This window comes from Triturus cristatus, chromosome 6 (genome assembly GCF_964204655.1).
Source record: "Triturus cristatus chromosome 6, aTriCri1.1, whole genome shotgun sequence".
Classification (NCBI taxonomy): domain Eukaryota; kingdom Metazoa; phylum Chordata; class Amphibia; order Caudata; family Salamandridae; genus Triturus; species Triturus cristatus.
Window position 1 is genome coordinate 534,667,023 of NC_140589.1, and position 20,428 is coordinate 534,687,450.

At 46.5% G+C, this 20,428-nt stretch overlaps 1 protein-coding gene across 1 annotated transcript in view; it reads right to left on the reverse strand.

Annotated features, from left to right (window-relative positions):
* The window catches only part of IMPG1 (interphotoreceptor matrix proteoglycan 1), a 1,638,967-nt gene that overhangs the window by 921,426 nt on the left and 697,113 nt on the right, over positions 1-20,428 (reverse strand). Inside the window, exon 6 of the mRNA XM_085609628.1 lies at positions 15,872-15,954. Coding sequence (XP_085465754.1) covers positions 15,872-15,954 — 83 coding nt within the window. The remainder of the gene's footprint in view (positions 1-15,871; positions 15,955-20,428) is intronic.

The window sequence follows — 20,428 nt, forward strand, 5'->3', positions numbered from 1 at the left end:
AGACTCTTGATGAGGCAAAATCAGCGCTCCTGGAGTACTATAATGCTGAAAATTATGTGCAGAATTCACTTATCTTTAACGGATCTATGAAGAGAGTAATTATGCAGTGAGAATCATGGTATGGCAAGCTCGGTAGCAGTGTGTGAATGGTGCATTCAATAGGATTATATGTCCTAGGCATGTGTTATTACTACCGCTGATGTTGAGATCTGTTTTTAAAGGATATCTTAATCTGAGTATTATCACAAGAGGACCTTTTTTTAAGGACATTCCATTCTCCCTGCAAGAATTGGAGGTGGTAGTGAAGAGCATGCCTGGGGGTAAAGTAGGTGGGCCAGATGGGTTCCCATCTGAATTTTTTGCAGATCTTTTAATCTTTTACTATTGGAAGTGGCTAACTTTACTCTGAAAGAAAATCACCACCCTCATCTTTTAATAGGTGTAATGTGGTGTGTGTTCCTAAAAAAGTTAAAGATGCACTAGTTTCAAACTCCTACTGTCCTATTGCACTGCATAACACAGATTAAAGCCTTAGAAAGTAGTTATTTGCAAATAGGCTGAATAAATTATTGTCCAGACTGATTCATTAAATGAAGATTAGAATGGAATTATTGCAGTGTGGCAGCTCTGCACGAATACAACTATTTTATTGAGGCTTTTGACATATTCGCCACAAAATAGGGTCCGGCGGTAGCAATTTTTGTATTTGATGCAGAAAAGTTGTTTCCAAAGCTGGCATATTTAGAATTTTATGATGAATCAGCCAGGGCTGCCTCCTCTTGCCTGTTGTTTATGCCTATTTTATTGGGCCGTTAGTGCAGGCCATTAGATAAGGCAAAGACATTCCGATGCCTTTAGACTCAAATGTCCAAAATAAATTAAATGCCAATGATGTCATGCTTTTACTGGCACCTAAGATAGCGGTGCAAGAGCGACTGTTTGAGATCTTCATGGCCTTCCATACTCTAGGTAGATATAAAGGTAAAAAGGCCAAGACAGAGGATATTCTCTGTAGCTGTTGGATGGAAAACCTGCTACCTAATTTTAGGGCTTGCATACACACCCAATCAAAACATTAACTGGGAGTCTTTTTTTACAGAGGATATTGGTGGGTTGTACGATATGAAAATCAAGCCTCTTCTGAATAAAACTAAAGAACTATTAAATAAGTGGATGCTATTACCCCTCACACTTATAAAAATGGCAGTTCTCCCCTTATTCAATTTTTTGTTTGTAGCCACTACCTGTATCTTATACTCAAAAAAAATTTCAATGGTTGATTCAATGATTTTGTAATGTTAATGAATTAAAGGTAGCCCAGGAATATCATTAGAAATGTTATATAGGAACATAGGGGAAGGAGGGGAATCTCTTCCTAGTCTAAGAACCTATTATTTAGCACAGTTTACACATTATGCTTCTAGATTTAAAAAACCCAGTTCATTGGATAATTATCTGCAAAACAATCATAGATATAATGATTACAGAGAGCTACATTTGGGATACCTTATACTGATCTAAGTCTCCTAAAAAAAAGTGAGATACAAGACTTGCCAACGGTTTTCAAAAATGGAAAGCACAGTTTATTTTAATAGACATTTTCTCCCTTACAGAAACCCAAGATCTACTATAAGGCAAATTGAATGGGGGGATTGGACAGCCTTGGACATAGCCATCATTAAAAGCTGGCAAGATAATGGGTTTGTAAAATGAGAACATTTTGTGTTGAGCGAAAATGGAAAGCCTGGGAGGAAATCAAAACTCTTATTGTTAGTAAACAGAATCTGGCTATAATGGTCATACAAGGCTTATTATGGTTATTTACAGCACATTGATTCAAAGACACTGGTAGGAAGAAGAAGGTAGAAGAAATTATAATTTGCACTCCCCAAAAGAAGAAAGTAGGGGCCTGGTGCAGGTATCTCCTATCATGTGACAAAATAGACATCTATAGCTGGATCTCTGCAAAATGGCTAAAGGAGTAAGGGATAATGTTGAGAGGAGATATTATTACCAAGAACAATTGAATTAAATTTTACAGCATTGAGAGGCACAAATGTTTGCAAAATGCTGTTTTTTTCCAAGTGGTAAATCTACCTGACCCCCTAGTTTTAAAATAGAATAAGTATCGGCCATCTGAATCAATGTTTTAGGTGCGATGCGATTAATTATGGAAACTAGTCTCTTTTAATTTGGCATTGTACTAAATTTATGTAACTTTTGGAACAGTATATTTAGATTTTTGGAAAATGAAGTGCAGCATTAGATCCCCAGAATCCTTTACTCGGGCTACTGGGATTTGTCACATGCCACTGATAACGATAGTGCATCAGAAATTGATATTTATCTTGATACAAGTGGATTGCTACTTTTACAAAACTGGAGGTCCAAAGCAATCCAATGTGTTGCTGACTGGCTCAGGAAAATGCATAGAGTAAGGGGAACAGAGAGGGTATTAGCAGAGAGGGCGGGTCACTTAAAACAATTTGGTAAAATATGGGATCGCTTTTTGGTTTCTGAATATAAAAGTATCTGGTTTTGAAAATATGTGTACAATACTTGCACTGAGATTCTCTTGTTCTTGCTGCTGTGCCTTCTTAGTGGATTTGTAATTACTATTTATTATTTCATGATTTTTATTAAATGTGAGATGTTTATAGTTCATTTAATGCGCCTCCGTAATAAAAAATATGTTTGAAAAAAACATCACCGCCTACCAAACCATTACTGAATACAACAAATAATTTCCTCAGCTAATTTTTTTTTCCAGAAGAAAAATAAACTAACTAATTGAAAGAAAATTGTGCATTTTCATAAGGTAAAAAGTTTTTTTTTAACATTTTAAATAATATCTTTCTCTACAAAGTAACAAATGTAAATAAAATAAACAAAATGTGAAAACATAGAGAATGTAATACAATATTAACTAATATTTTTACAGGCAAATATAACTCTAAACAAATCACTAAATAAAGCTTTTCTAAATCAACAGAAATATTTGAAAGGAGAGAAAATGAGCAAGAATTCCAAACTGAATCCATTAACAAATCCAAATCAGATAAAAAAACTATTTGTCACTTGAGATAAAATGTGTATAATGTTTTTGACAAATATGTAAAAACACAATATGTAAAAAATAAAATATTTCCTGTGAGTTTCTTTGGTTTGAAGACTATGGAAAGCATCCCAGCAAATAAATATGTACTATTAAAAGTCAAACTCTTAAAAAGTAAATGGGCTCCTTACCCAATATGGGATATTATTATTGCAGGGAAAGACCCACAGAAACCATGGCTCTCTGGAGGGAAGTCAACTATTTGTCTTGCCGAATGAGCAGATTAGTGAGTCTGAAAGAATTTGTAGAAAGTACCTCAGGTCACAACCACTCAGCACATGCCATTAATGGTGATTTGAGAGTTGAAAAGTTAAAGAATATTTCAAGCACTTCCAGCGAGCCCTCAGGTTCAATCCTTAAAGGATGCATTAAAAAAGAAATCTCTGTACAGCTAAACAGCTACCAGGAATACTCTACTGAATTGGGATCAGCCAACACAACCAAAAACATTCTCAGGAATTAGAATTCCAGAAAACCTTCAAGTGACATTCTCTAACATGCCTTTCCTTTTAAATGATAACATGTATAGCCAAAAATGTTTACAAATTGTTTCCTTTATACAAAACCTGATATGCCTCAAAAGATGCAATATTTAGATAAAGGATGATACTTTTAAAATACGTTCATTTAAAGAAGCAACATTAATGAAAATGATATACCCTTAAGTATTGATTACAATAAGGCATGCATTCATCCATCAACAGTGAATATTTGGTGATGGTTAGTGACTAAACAAACACAATTAGCCCAAGAAAATAATGATTGAAAGTGAAATGCTGAAAAAAACAGATATAAAAAAAAAATGAACCCCAATTTGCAAATTTGATGAGTTTTTGTATATTTTCCAAGTGTGATGGACCAAAATTTTAAAACACCCATCCCTATCAGAAGAATACTGTTAAATAGTAAGATTTAATTTGAATTTTAAAAATTGCTGAATTTTCACAGCATTAATTCGATGTTTTTATATTAACTACAATAGACATATTGCCCCATTACTAAAGAATTTTAGAGATACTTGGATTGGCTATCTAAATTGGTTCACTGAAGATGACCACATTTTATTTTTCACTAGTAGAACTTCTATACAACATTCTTAGAAGGGGGTGCGAAAACGAATGCTGCCTTAGAGGGCTGGCTTAATCCCTTTGCTGGTCAATTGAATTATCCCACGCTACCTTATATCATTCTCTGGAAACTTTGAAAAAGGTTTAGAGTTTCCAATAAATGAAACAAGTTCAGTTATAAAAAAATTCTATCCAAAGTGCAAAACATTTGAACATTTTCGGGCATTGACTATCTCAAACTAATTGCCTACATCCTCTATTGATAAAGAAATAAACATAATTAATCTGAAAACAACAATAACTAACAGTGCTAATACCAAACTCACAGTAGTAGCTTGCATAGGTAAGAGCAGTGGGGTGCGGCGGAGTGGGGTGGGGTAATTCGACAGAGGACAGGTTAAGTAATATTAAATAAATAAATAGAACCTCTTACTTTGTGTTCGCTGCATCCACGATGCTGCAAGTGCAAAGTAAGTGGGTTTATTTATTAATTTAATATTGTTTAGCCCTTCATCTGTCAAATTCCACCACCCCCGCCCTACTGCTCTTACACATGCTTTTACACATTACTCACTTGGCAGATAGTTTTAAAGATTTAAATCTAAAAATGCATTCCACATCCCCATCCCCGACACCTCCTCACAAGAACATCACCCCATCTTCAGCCGAAATACATATTTTAAAGAGAAAAATCACAACTGGCATACTCAAACATTTTTATTTAAAACTCATATTTAGAAGTCTTGATGAGTAACAATCTTAAATCCTTCATAATCGATGTCTGAAACCATGAAAAACCCCAACACACATAAATAGTGAAACAACACTCCAGAAATACAAAGAAATTGAAGGGTGCAGGGTGTATTTGTCAGGGGAGGCCCTCGGCATCCCCACCCTCCTTGAAAATTCAATAGTCTCAACTCCATCGAGCTCCTCATCAATATGCAATACCGATAAAAAACAAACTTGAAAACACTGAAAAACTGCTCAAAGAAACCCCCAAAATGAGGGGTGCAGGGTGCACACATGATGCCGCTGGTGCACTGCAAACCATGCTGATGCAAAATTCACTGTGCAATGGGAGATCAGAAAGACAAGTTGGGCAATAAAAGCCAAGAAACACATCTGGGAGTTATTACGTCTGATTCCTTGGAATGTATGCCCTACAGCCCAAGTATTTTTTATAATGTTACCATGTTTTGGAGGTACAGTTTGGTTTCATGGAGGCAGTGTAATTGTACTGATAGCGACGTTCCCAAACAGAGTAGGGTGTAATTCACAAGTTACTGAGAAATTATGCTGTGAAAATAAAATGACCAAACCAGCACTGCCACATTCCTACTGATGTGCTCCAAATATAGTGACACATGTATGAGAGGACGCATTGAAGCAAAATGTGTGAAAACATGTGTTATCACGTAAAATTAAAATGACACAAGCACCAAAGACATTTTCTACTACACGAATAACTACATAAATTAAATGCACTGGAATTTTTAAATTCTGAGCCTCTTTTAGAGTTTGGGTGGGCCTAAAATGCCTACAATTTCAGGAGGACGCTCTAAACATGGAGCGTATATATCATGCCCACGTGCATAGTGATGTGCCAACACCCATTTCACTTTTTTTTAAATGGTTTACCGATCCAACATGCCAACAGCCATGTCGGGGGAGTAAATTTTTTTTAAAAGTGTGCAGAGTACCAATTAGGCCTTGGCTAAATTTCCGTTCCGCTCGCGGAAATTGCGATAATTTGACATTTTCGCGTTCCGCGGAGAGCGCGAAAATGTCAAAATTTCGCATTCCGCAGCTTAGCGATAATTTGTTTCTTGCTCGGGCTGTAAAATAATACATTCTCGCGCGCGATCGCCTTACCTGAATCCCCGCGTTCGCCCACAAGTTTTCCCGATCCGGTCGCGTTCTCTACGAGATGTTGGATTGTTGGTAGCCATTTGCGCTGTCTCGCGACAGTTCGCGCCCGCAGTAATGTCATTGGTCGCGCGATCACGTCTTTCTTCTCGCGATCATGCACCGCGAGAAGAGTGAAAACAAGATGGCCGCGCCCGCGAGCAACCGCATGGGTAAGTTGGCAAGCCGCGACCACGCAGAAAATACCGCGAACAGGCGGGAAAAAAACTTCCGCATCTTCGCGATATTTCTGCGTGTTTGCGGAGATTTTTAACATTTTCGCGATAATTTGCGAAAGTCACTTTCGCAAATTCCGCCCACCCCTAGTACCAATGCAGACTGCAATGACAAAGCCAGTAGGCTGGCACTCATCTTCTAAAGGCATGACCTAATAGCTTTGACAATGCATGTTTTTAATATCGTAAAAGACTAATAGAAGTATTGCAATTCATGTTGTATTTTATGAGAGCGGTGAAAGTGTGAAATGCACTGCTGTAAATATAACCTTTATGTGGTGAATCAATTGATCATTACTTTGTATACAGGTGAATCATGTGTAACTTTCACATGAAGTAAAAAGATGTAAATGCAAAAGATTAGAAGGTTCTCTTAACCATGCTTTTAAACAACAGGCATTAACATAGCCAATACGCCTGACTTTCATGTGCTATCACATACAACCATACTTTATGTTCACGTGGATTTGCTTGCGCTATCACATTAAACCAATACATATTGGCTTGGCAAGTGCTTGTTTAATCTAATCTTGCTTTCTGTCAGAGCTTGTTTTTTATAGCATTAACAGTACCTCTTTAAGGATTTCCTTAATTCTACTTCTTTGTCCCTAAATGGCCCCTTTTCTTTGATCATCCCTTAGACGACAAATGTCTGATATACTCCCATCCTTAAGTAGTAAATGGGACTGTGTGACTAAGGAGCAACATCTCTTACCATCATGTTACACTGGGAACTGGGGCTGGTGCTCTATTTTCATGTTCCAAAACAGAAAACAAAATGCTGACAGAAAGAAATGATACAATTGTAATAACATTGTTAGAAATTAGGGTCTCTAGTTGGCAGAGGTAGGTACCTTTGTCCAAGTAGGTACCCTTTTTCCTAGTCAGGGTAAAGGGGAAACACTTCTAAAATAATCCCTACTCACCCCCCTTGTAGATTGGCACGAGCAGACAGGTTTATCTCAGAGGCAGTGTGTAAAGCATTTGTGAACACATACAGTAATACAGTGAAAACACTACAAATAGATACCACACCAGTTTAGAAAAATAAGTAATTTTTTATCTAAACCAAACAAGACCAAATGACAAAAATCCAAAATACAGTAATACAAATATGACTGGTAGAATGGTAGAAATAGTTCAGTTCAAAGGAAATTGCAGATGCAACACTTTTCACACAAAGTACCTTGGATGCGGTCGTGCACACAAACAATAAGGGCCACAGGAAAGGTGATGCGTTGCATCCTTACACTCAGGGAAGGTGATGCGTCGGTTCCTTGCTCCAGGGGAGGTGATGCGTCGGTTCCTCACTGCTGCGCAGGGCAGGTGATGCGTCGGTTCCTTACTGGAGAGGGGGTGATGAGTCGGTTTCTTACTAAGTGGAGAGTTGATGTGTCGGTTTCTTACTGCATCCCCCAACGACGTGACAGACCTGGCGCCTCGATGCGATGTGACGATCAGGTACAATGCGTGGGTTCTTGCAACCACACAGCAGGGCTTGCGTCGGAATCGGTGCAGTGATCTCGGACTTTAGAGTTCGGTGCACTCGATGCGTCGTGCGGCAAATTCTCGAGCTGCGATGATTTCTTCAGCGATGCATCGGGTACAGGTGCGGATGCGTCATGCTTCTTGTTGTTACGTTGCTTTTCCAGCTTCCAACAGCCAGAACAACCTTCAGAGGCCCAGAACAGCTACAGGCACCTCTTGGCAGGTCAGAACTCCCAGCAAGGAAGTTCAAGGGAGCTGGGTGTGAAGTCTTTGTGTCCCTGAGATTTCAGAACAGAAGGCAAGCTCTTCTTTAATCCCTTGGAGATCTTTCCTTGGCAGAAAATAGTCACTGCACACCAACCCCCGACATCAAGCAGCACAGGGGCAGTATGCCTCCTCAGTTTCTCCAACTCTTCTCCTTAGCAAAGGTTCATCTTGATTTCCCAGAAATGATCTAAAGTCAGGGGTCTGGGCCCCTCTCTTTATACAGTAAATCTCTTTGTTCTCTCCTGGCCCAGGGGTTTGAACCCAGTCCAAACCTGTTCTTGGGGGCCCTTTGCAAGTGCATGACAACCTCCAGTGTCAGTGTGAGCCCTGGCTCCAGACACACCACAGTGGACGGACCATCATTGTGGAAGGCAGGCACAGCCCAATTCAGGTGCAGGTGCTACTCCTCCCACCACTCCAAATGCAGACCAGGCCAATTCAGCCTGGCGCTGACTCATCCAGACTCTCAATACACATCCTAGCACAGGCACCAGGGATGGCTAAGCAAGAAAATACCTACTTTCTAAATGTGGTATTCTCAAACATAGGGGGGCCGATTCCGATCCGGGTCGGAAGGGCACAGAACGCGATCCGGCCGGAAAAACTACGAGCCGTACGCATGTTTTCCGGCCAACTCGTACAGATGTACGAGCGAGCAAGTACGATGCGAGCTATGTGAGATTCATTTCCGGGTCCGAACCGCTCCGTACGTCTCGGTCGGAAGCTAACCGTGGCGTGCAATGGATGCAATTTACAACCGAGCCAGTATGATGCACACGTCGGACAGCCTGTGCGAGCCAAAGCTCCCGGAGTCGGACTTCGGGGGTCCGCGTCGGACCCCTTGACACCCGCAGCCCTATGACTCGGACACAGGAGGGGACCTATGGGTCTCCCCAACACAGGCATGTATGGTGCAGATGGCACCGATGCATACCCACTGTAGGGGGCGCACTTGTTTGAGACGTACCCATTCAGTCAATGGGAGCGCATGTACGCGTCGTACAACTGGCTCCCATTGACTTCTATGGGAGTCCGACCGAACCGAGTCCGGCAGCATATGTGCGCATCGTACTCGCTCGGTCGGACTGTAGGGGTTCGGCTCGGTCAGAAAACATTCCGGATCCGACTCGGTCAGAGTGCTTTCCGACCCGGATCGGAATCGGCCCCAGAATGTAAAAATCACCCTCACTAAAAGATGCATTATAACATTCTGAGTTCAGGCATACTAAACTTTATTTTCCTATCTGGTTCCCAGGGGCAATTATGCTTATAAGATGTTATAAGCAAACTCCCCATTCTATCCTAGGGGAACAGATAGCCTTACAATAGTGAAACAGGAAATTGGCAGTATTTCACTATCAGGACATGCCACACACAACTGGGCATGTCCTACCTTTTACATACACTGCACCCTGCCCACAGGGGTACCTTGGGCCTACCTTAGGTATGCCTAACATGCAAGAAAAGAGAAGGTTAGGGCCTGGCAAGTGGGTGCACTTGCCAGGTCAACATGGCAGTACTCTACTGCACACAGGCTCTGCAATGGCAGGCCTGAACTACATTTACAGGCTGCTTGTGCTGGTGGCACAATCAGTGCTGCAGGCCCACTAGCAGCATTTTATTTACAGGCCCTGGGCACGCACAATGCACTGTACTAGGGACTGACTATTAAATCTAATATGCCAATCATGGAATCACCAATCCATAACAACAATTTACAAAGGGAGCACTTTCACTTTGGCACAGAACAGCAGTGGCAAAATGCCCAAAGCACATAGACCAGCCAAACGAAGTCCAACACACAGCATAAACACAGGAGGCAAATGCAAAAATACAGGGGAAACCAATGCCAATGATGCCAGGTCTAACAAAAATCAATATCAGTTTTACATGGTGCTCTCTATCACAGGTTTGACATTCTTTGACGCTGTCAAGAAAAGTGCCTCTATAGCTCTAATCTATAGTACCCAATTTAGTGTTCTCAAAATAATAAAAGGATGAGTAATCCACTGGTTTGCACACACATGTATCGGTAGTATTAACTATATTTGCGTAAATATATTGGCAATTGTCTATAGCAAATTTAATTTGCACATACTTGGCACCCTGAAAAAACCCGTAACTTTTCAGTCATAGCCTGGTATGGTCTATGACTTATCTTTGGCTCATTTAAAGTACGTTGAGACCACAGTGAAGTGGTGTGATCATAAAATATATGTTTGCCTTCTAGACAGGTAGGACAATTGGTTTCTGGAACGGATCACAAATACATAGCATGAAAAATCGATGGGTGAGAGTAACACTCTTGAATGAGGAGAGCATTTCATTTTAGGAACAGAGGCAACTAGGGAGACAAGAACATGCCCTGGGAAAGTTGCATCCAATGTGGTGAACCGGAATGTGCAGCACTGCCAGAGCAAGTGTGACAAGCATTAGTGCAAGAATCGTGATCTCACCTCCCAACAGAACCTGGTCTGCTTTCTTTCTGGTGATAACTTCTTTCACTGGAGACACCAATGCCGACCAGTGGAAGTCAGCAAGATCAGACAGTGAACTGATGTCTATTGTCTCTTCTTCTGCACAACTTTTTCCAATTGGCTTGGTGAGTCAAAGCATTAAAAAGACACCCAATCACTACTTCAGCACGACTCTCTTATCACAAATTGTATTGCAATTTTATAGTAGCTGATCCTTCAGCTGCTTCAATCAATCAATCAATCAATCAATCAATCAATCAATCAATCAATCATTCCCAATGGGGGGGAGGGGTGCTGCTGCTACTGGTCGAAGAGCCAGGTCTTGAGTTGTCCCCTGAAAGTCAGAAGGTCTTCGGTTTGTCGTAGGTAGAGGGGGAGGGTGTTCCAGGTCTTGGCGGCGCGGTGGGAGAAGGACCTGCCTCCGGAAGGGATTCTATGGATGTGCGGACCGTGGCCAGGGCGTGGTCAGCAGAGCAGAGTTTCGTGTTGGGAACGTAGAAGGAGAGTCGACTGTTGAGATAGGCAGGTCCGGTCTTGTGGAGTTCCTTGTGTGCGTGGATCAGGAGCTTGAAGGAGATTCTCCTGTCGACGGGGAGCCAGTGCAGGTTCCTCAGGTGGGGGGTGATGTGGTCGTGGCAGGGGACATCGAGGATCAGGCGTGCAGAGGCGTTCTGGATTCTTTGCAGTCTGTTGATGAGCTTGGACGAGGCTCCGGCATCGAGGGCGTTTCCGTAGTGGAATCTGCTGCTGACTAGGGCCTGGGTGACTGTTTTCCTTGTGTTTTTCGGGATCCATCTGTAGATCTTGCGGAGCATGCGGAGGGTGTTGAAGCAGGTGGAGGAGACTGCGTTGACTTGTTTGGTCATGGTGAGTTTCGAGTCGAGGATGACTCCCAGGTTGCATGCGTGGTCGGTGGGGGCCGGGGGGTCCCCAGTGATGCGGGCCACCATGAGTCGTCCCATGCTGAGGCGTTGGACCCGAGGATGAGGATCTCCGTCTTGTCTGAGTTCAGCTTAAGTCAGCTTTCCTTCATCCAGTCGGCGACTGCCTTCATTCCCTGGTGGAGGTTGGATTTGGTTGTGAGAGGGTCCTTGGTGAGGGAGAGGATCAGCTGAGTGTTGTCAGCGTAGGAGATTATGTTGAGGTCGTGCTGTCGGGCGATGCGTGCTAGTGGTGCCATGTAGACGTTGAACAGCGTTGGGCTGAGGGAGGATCCTTGTGGGATGCCGCAGATGATCTCGGAGGCCTCGGACCGGAACGGGGGGAGGCGAACTCTCTGAGTTCTGCCTGAGAGGAAGGAGGTGGTCCAGTCCAGGGCCTTCTCCCAGATCCCTGCGTCTTGGAGTCGCATGCTTAGTGTGTGGTGGCAGACGGTGTCGAAGGCGGCGGAGAGATCCAGGAGGATGAGGGTTGCTGTCTCGCCGTTGTCAAGAAGGATCCTGATGTCGTCTGTGACGGCGATGAGGGCGGTCTTGGTGCTGTGGTTGCTGCGGAATCCTGATTGGGAGGGGTCCAGGATGTTGTTGTCTTCGAGGTGACGGGTGAGCTGGGTGTTAACTATCTTCTCGATGACCTTTGCTGGGAACGGAAGCAGGGAGATGGGTCGGAAGTTCTTGAGGTCGCTCGGATCCGCCTTGAATTTCTTCAGTAGGGCGTTGATCTCTGCGTGCTTCCAGTTCTCAGGGAAGGTAGCGGTCTCGAAGGAGAGGTTGATGATTTTGTGCAGGTGGGGTGCGATGGAATTGCTGCCTTTGTTGAAGATGTGGTGTGGGAGAGGGTCGGACCGGGATCTGGAGTGGATTGTGCCCATGGTCTTGATTGTGTCCTCGATGCTCACATTGGCCCAGGTTGTCAGGTGTAGAGGGCATTGGGATGCGGTGGGTCCGGTGTGGCGAGGTCTGCAGGGGTTGTCCGGGGTTTGAAACTGTCATGGATGTCGGTGATTTTCTGGTGAAAGGTGGTGAGGGAGTCGCAAAGGGCTTGCGATGGCGGGATGTTGTTGGCGCTGGAGCAGGGGTTGGAGAGTTCCTTCACGATGGGGAAGAGTTCCTTGCTGTTGTGTGCGTTGTTGTCAAGGCGGTCTGTGAAGGAGGTCCTTTTGGCGGTCCTGATGAGGTGGTGGTGGTAACGGATGACGTCTTTGTGGGCGGCGCGGCTGTCCGGCGTCTTGTCATTGTGGCATATGTTCTCCAATTTCTGGCAGGTGCGCTTTGAGTCGAGGGTGAACCAGCTGACTCTTTTGCTGGTGTCTCTGTTGGTGGGTTTTTTCAGCGGGGCTACGGTGTTGGTGCAGTCGTTCATCCAGCGTTCGAGGGTGAGTGCACCATCATCGGGGTTGGTGGGGTTGGTCGGGGGGTTGAGTGTGAGGCTTGTCTGTAGTTGTTCTTCAGTGACTTTTCCCCAGCAGCGGTGGGGGGTCTGTAGGGTGCGGTGGTGTGTGAGGGGTTTTCGGAAGGAGAAATGGATGCAGTGGTGGTCTGTCCAGGTGAGTTCGGAGGCGTGGCTGAAGGTGACGTGGGGGCTTGAGGATAAGATGGCATCAAGCGTGTGACCGGCAATGTGGGTCGGCGTCGTGACAAGCTGTTTCAGTCCGAGGTTGGCGAGGTTGTCGATCAGGGTGGAGGAGTGGATGTTGTTGTTGTTCTCCAGATGATAGTTCAGGTCTCCGAGGAGGATGTAGTCGGTGGAGGTCAGCGCGTGCGTGCTGATGAGGTCGGCGATGGAGTCACAGAATTGACGCCGGGGTCCTGGCGGTCTGTAAACGAGGGTGCCTCTTAGGGTGGTCTTGGTGTCCGTGTTGATCTGGCAGTGCATGTGTTCGGCGGTGCTGAGGGTGTCATTGGTGTTTGTTGAAACCCTGATGGTGTTTTTGTGGACGATGGTGATTCCTCCTCCGTCCCTGTTGGTGCGGTCTCAGCGGGTGATCTTGTACCTATCGGGGATGACTATGGCGATGTCTGGCGAGGAGGCTTCATTTATCCAGGTCTCGGTCAGGAAGGCGACGTCCGGTGATGCGGTGTCGAGTAGGTCCCAGAGTTCGACGGCGTGTTTGTGTGCGGAGCGGGTGTTGATCAGGATGCATCTAAGCTGGTTGGGGTCCGTCGTGGCAGGTGTCTCGGTGCTTTCGAGGCAGGTGAAGGTGCAGTTCAGGTAGGTGAAGGGACCGTGGGTGCGCTTCGGGGCGGCCTTGCAGCAGGTGTGGGTTCTTCCTGGGTTGAGAGCGACGAGGGTGTTGGCGTCGTAGCGGTGGCGGTCTTCGTGGCTGCTGCGGGGGCAGGGGTTCTGGCGCTGGGCGCGGTCCAGGCGCGGACGGGCGCAGACGGGCTTGCCTTAGGCGCGCCTTCGGCTGCACAGCGGCCACCATATATGGGGAGGAGGGGAGGGAGGAGCAGCTGGGAGGCGAGATGTGTGTTAGCAGGGGCAGCGAATGGGCGCGGAGGGGGCGGGGGCGCAGGCGAAGCAGCGGCGGGGACAGGTAAGTGGAGCGGAGCGATCTCGGGAAGGAGACGGGCAGGGGCAGGGATCAGGAGGGCATTGAAGTCAGCAACAGGGCACAGAATCAAAGGGGGCAACAGCAGAGGAAACGGGGCACAGAATCAAAGGGGGCAGCAGCAGAGGAAAACGGGGCACAGAATCAACGGGGGCAGCAGCAGAGGAAAACGGGGCACAGTATCAAAGGGGGCAACAGCAGAGGGAAATGGGGCACAGAATCAGAGGGGGCAACAGCAGAGAAAAACGGGGCACAGAAACAAGCAATGGGGCACAGAACAGAGCGGCGAGCGGGGGGAGGGGGGCACAGAGGAGGAGCAGTCAGGCAGAGAAGGCACAGTAGAGCGGATACAAACCAAGGCCACCACTGGCCACTAGGGATGAGCCACGGGTGGTGGAGTGCCTCGACTTCGGCGGCAATCAGGACACTTCAGCGGGGGTGCAGGCGGAGCTGCAGCGGGGGGGAGCGACCTACCAGGAAGGTCAAGGGTCGCTCTCCTCACCGTGCAGCGGCCGCCATATATGGGGAAGAGGGGAGGGAGGAGCAGCTGGGAGGCGGGAGGTGTGTTAGCAGGGGCAGCGAATGGACACGGAGGGGGCGGGGCCACAGGGGAAGCAGCGGCGGGGGCAGGGAAGCAGAGCGGAGCGATCTCGGGAAGGAGACGGGCAGGGGCAGGGATCAGGAGGGCATGGAAGTCAGCAACGGGGCACAGAATCAAAAGGGGGAACAGCAGAGGAAACGGGGCACTGAATCAAAGGGGGCAGCAGCAGAGGAAAATGGGGCACAGAATCAACGGGGGCAGCAGCAGAGGAAAATGGGGCACAGAATCAAAGGGGGCAGCAGCAGAGGAAAACGGGGTACAGAATCAAATGGGGCAACAGCAGAGGAAAACGGGGCTCAGAATCAAAGGGGGCAACAGCGGAGAAGAACGGGGCACAGAAACAAGCAATGGGGCACAGAACAGAGCGGGGGGCAGGGGGCCACAGAGGAGGAGCGGACAGGCAGAGCAGGCACAGTAGAGCGGATACAAACCAAGGCCACCTCTGGCCACCAGGGATGAGGCGCAGGTGGAAGCCTGCAGGTGGTGGAGGACCTCGACTTCAGCGGCGATCAGGACACTTCAGCGGGGGTGCAGGCGGAGCCGCAGCGGGGGGGAGCAACCTACCAGGAAGGTCAAGGGCAGGGCCGGACTGGGAACCAAAACCGGCCCTGGCAAAGTGCTTGGCCCTGGCAAAGTGCTTGGGGGTGCCGCCGAGCTCTTTGCAATCGCCGGTTTTCGGCCGATTTTGCAGCTATGCTGCAAAAACGGCCCTGTAACAAAACCGGCCCCCAGGGGACCAAAACCGTCCCCCTCCCGTGCGGCGCACCGGGGAATTGCCCAGTGCCCGCTACGGCCAGTCCGGCCCTGGTCAAGGGTCCAGGGTCCAGGCTTCACTGACTGTACCTCACATATATAAAGAAAGGCTGGTGGAGCAATGTGTCAACAGTCTTTTCTTGCTTGCGGGCTGCATGAGGGGGGGGTTTACAAGCCTGCAGAGGTGTTGGTGTAGAAGAGGGATAGGGTTTGAACAGAAGCAGCTTGCTAGTTTGATTTCAAAGCAGGTCATTTAGCCACATGGAACCAATCAGAATTAGCTAATATGAATGGTCTTACATTTATGACCACATATATATACACATCTGTGAACTGGTGCATTGTCAATAACAGTTACGGTAGTATATATACAATATAATTCCTGTGAAAGGGGACACATATCGCAGCAACATGTTTTTCTGAGCATCAGTGAGAAGTATTACATTCACAGAAGAAGGAACATTCTCACCTTCAATGGAGTCTTGGTGTCATTGACAATTTCATTCAAGAGTGGCTGGTTTGGTGTGGATTCAATGGTTGGTAGGGGTGTATCTGTAAGAGTAGAAAACTGTTATTTAGAATGTACTTCAGAGCTTATGGTATAATGCTGACATGAATGTGCTAATTTCAGTACAAATCCATCTGTTGTTGCAACTCTAATGTAATGAAAACAAAGAATGTCATGTTGCAATTACATCAGAATGTATCTCATTAATACACTGTATTCTGATGACTATGGATTTCTGTTACATATGGTTTTTCAGGGAAGCTAAAGAAGTCAGGAACAATCTCAGCAGACCAGCTTATATATACTGGCCTTGGACATTGGTAAGGTGAGGAAACCAGAGACTCCTGTGATATACTAGGGATTGGAGGAACATCTATGACTACAGTTTCCCAGAGGGTCTAATGGAACCCATTTGTCATGTACAATGGCATTCCTGGCTAGGGTTTAAGTTGTATAGACCTGAACGTGGTCTATGGATCGCATATATTTTTTCTCTGGCTTGGGCATTAGTGCATGTTATCTAAGATGCACTCTATAAGTCTTTGATAATTAAGTTAATTTGCACTGGGAAATTAATTTTGCTTTTGAGCAAAAATGCGATGGCACAAAGATTGGTCTAGAGTAATGATTCGGGCTCATTGGAGACAACAGTACCAATGGGAGCTGTACCTGAACTCCCACAAATCCAAACAATCTGACCCTCAAACATAAACTGGCTTCTCTGAGAAATTTCTAGCAACTTAATTATAGACTGGCTGAAGCAGTCAGATATTCCCAACAGAACGTGCCTATGGTAAATGTTGGTGAATTTTCCCAGAGATTCATGTATCAGAGATCCAAAATGGCTATTCTCTGTCTTATCTGTGCAGAGGTCTTCCTCCCCCCCCCCAGTCCCACCATTTCAGATCCCTGAAACTCCTTCCCTAAGCTAACACCTGGTCCAGGCCTCCTGCAGGGCATGGTTGTACAGAGTCTTCTGAATGTCCAATCAAATGGGGTAAAAGGTTACTGATTTTTTTTAATCCATCTGTACTCACGTTGCAAGCCAGAGAAAGTTTCTCCCTGCCACTCAGGACATTGTGTGGGATTCTTTTTAAAGTGGAGTTAGAAAGCAGGTTACTCAAAATGTGAGAATTTGATGCAATCCAAGATGTGTTATAATATATTTCATATCTCATAACTTCTGTAAGGTTTATAGATAACAGGAATTCAACTTCACCTCCTTCTTTCCAGACCAGGCTATCCATATGCTGCATATTTACTAAATGCATATCACATTGCACCTTATAAAGCAAGGTTACATGTATTGCAACAACGTCTGCTTGGAAACATGAAATCGAAAATTATGTTATGTTTTAGAAGCAGGTGGGACAAATGTAGTCTTTATTGCTTCTTCCCATGTCTGTACACTGTGCTGCTATTCAGCAGATAATGGAGCTGATGTAAAGTGATTTACTTGGACAGTGGGAAACAAAAAAGATATATCCTTGTAAAAGAACACATGTAACTTGCCTTGATAGACAGGCTACACCAGATACAGAGATCAAATAGTGGTTGCCCAGAACTAAAACAATATGGAGAGAGCATGTCAAAAGATTAATTTCCTATCATCCTGAACAATTGAGCCTCAGCAAAACCCTAGTAAAGAGTTAACAATGTGTGGAATTGTATTTGTTTTTTAAATAATACAGCTTTCTAAGACACCTTCCGTGACTCGAGACTGATCTTTAGCCGATAATTCAGTAGCATCTTCAGGTAAAGCTGCAGCTGCCTGTAATAAAGAGCATTCAGTAAATCTAGTTATCATAATGTCTGTTCTATGCATGGGCCAGAGAGGCATGCTTGAAAAGAAGTGAAGGAAAGACTGGTTCAGGAACCAATGTACTCGGGGAAAGTGGCTGTTAGACAGGGGCGTCTCCAGTTGGCAATGGTTTGCACCTTTGTCCAAGTAGGGGCCCTTCCTTCTTGTCAGGATAAGGGAGTTAAACTCCTAAAATAACTCCTGCTCAGCCCCTTGGTAGCTTGGCACGATCAGTCAGGCTTATCTCGGAGGCAGTGTGTAAAGCTTTTGCACACAACCAACAGTAATACAGTGAAAACCCTGCTAAAGAAACCACACCAGTTTAGAAAAATATTCAATATCTTTATATATCCAAAACAAGGCCAAAACGATAAGAGTCCAACCTACAGTACTTCAAAATATATACTTTGCAAGATATCTGTTGGACTTGGCCCTTTTGGCAGGTTCACCCCTGAACCTTTTGCCTTAAGCTCTGAGATGGTGGTAGTGGCCTGGGCACTTTAGCACTGTGGCCCAGTGCAAAGTGCGTGCGCGCTCTGAGTGCGTGTGGTGAGATTGGCCTGCCCTCCTATAGGAATGCATGGGGGATATTTGTGTCCATGGTAATTCCTGGTATGAGAGGAGTGCAGGGTCGAGTTTAGTATGTGCAAACTCGTGAGGATAAATGCTGCGCAATGGTGTGCGCAGATTTATGGTGACTGGTGGAGAAATGCCACTTTTAGAAGTTGACATTTCTGTGTACTGTGTGTCTGCCTGCCTGATGTGAATTGCATGTCTGGCTTGAGATTGACAGGAGCTGAGAGGTGTGGGTGGCTCCAGAAGACAGGGGGAGTCTGCCCATTGGTGAATAGAGAGATCTGCATGCAGATGGGAGGGAGGAGGTGCACCTGGGACCTGAATAGGGCTGTGCCTTCCCTCCACAATGCCGACTCCGCCCCCTGTGGTGCGTCTGATCCCTGAGCCCCCACCTGACAAAGGAGAGAGGAGCTGAGCAAAACAAAGTGCTCCAAAGCTCCCCTAAACCAGTTCTGACTGGTATCCCCAGGCTCTGTGCTGTGACACAAATGGAAATGTAGTATAAATATTGGGGCTGTGACCCCATGAAAATGTTCCTGTTCTGTTCCTGATCCTGATGGAGGGGGGCTTGCTGCTGCTGAGGCCCAGGAGGAACCGCCATGGGGGCTGCCTCCCTGCTGGAGGGCCCTGTTTGCTGGCCCCTGGGCCCAGCTATGCCCCTGAAACCTCTCATGGACTTTTCCTAAAAGGACCTCCAGGACCTTTGCTGCATCTTTTTACGGCCTGTGAGCGCTTTATTTCTATTTCTGGAGAGCCCCTTTATTGCCCTTCCAGCGCTGAGCTGCAGCTTGTCGTGAGGGAATCCCGACGTAGGGATTCCCCCGCTTTTGCTAATATCGTAGCGGGTGCCCACCCCACGTCATGGCCTCATTGCATTGATTCTATTTCTCAGTGGGTGCCCACCCCGCTTATTTACCGTCACGGCGGGTGCCAACACAGCCGGTATCTTTATGCAAAGTGGGAGCCCACCCCGCGTCTCACACCCGCCGCCGGAGGCAGGAAAGGAAGTCAGGCAGCGCGATGCCTGGAGCGGGGTGGGACTTCCGCCTCAGGAAAGGAAGTCCCTCCCGCCGGAGACGCAAGAGGGAGAGAGTGCTGCCCGGAGCCTCGGAGGCTCCATGTCGAAGTCCCAGGTCCCAGGAGGGGGCCCGGGTGAAGAGGAGTGGCGAAGGGAAGACGGCGCCTGCAGGTGCGGGGCTCCCGTGAGTGAGGGAAAGCCCCCACGGGCACCAGCAGCAAGAGAACAGAGGTTCTTCCCGCCGCCTGCAGCGAAGCTAGGAGAGCCGAGTGTCCCAACGAGAGGAGACAGTGGGGGGAGCAGTTGCTTTATGTTTTGTTACAGAGCATGTGTGGCTCCATCGGGGGCACGTTGGTTTTAAAACGCCAGTGCGCTCCATTGGGGCAGATGCGTTTAGGAGAGCCCGTGTGTCTTTAATAGCCCTAGTGAGGCCCCGAAGGCCCAGATGTGCCAGGGCCCCCTTGCTCCTTTCCCAGCTGCCCTGTGAGAGCGCAGGCAGATGAAACGTTTTGCATAACTATTTGTCCAGAAAGCACAGTGGTGCCCAGCCTCATTTAAATATTCCCAGCTGCACAGCAAGTAGTGATACCAAAGGGGATGATGGACGGAGCGTTTGAGCAAATCCAAAACTCACCCCCAGTCAACTGATCTGGGTTTAATCCATCATCATTCTTTAGCTCACTCCACCACCCCAGTTCAGACATGGCCATATGCAAATCAGTCCAGCCCGATCTGCCAAGCCATGTCTTCCCTGGACCGGAAACAAGCATCCTGGGACTGGTTTCGGGTTCATAACCCTCACTAGCCAGGCTATCTTGAATCCAGTGGCAAAGTGAGCAAGTAGTGGGCAGCTGCATTGTTTAGGTCTCAGTGCTTTGGGGGGAATGTCTTTTTGAAGTTAGGCCTGAGATGCACTCCTTTGCCCCATATCTTCCCAGCTGCCCAGCAAGTAGTGGGCACCTGCAATGTTTAGACCTGCGCAGAGTGCGCACCCTTGACTTCTGCTGCATTGGCAGCACGCCCTGACATTCTGAACACAGGGCATTTGAGCCCCTTTGAGATGGCCAGTTAGCCAGGGGGACTGTGAGGTAAATAGGGCGCTAGGCCCTAATGTGAGTAATGC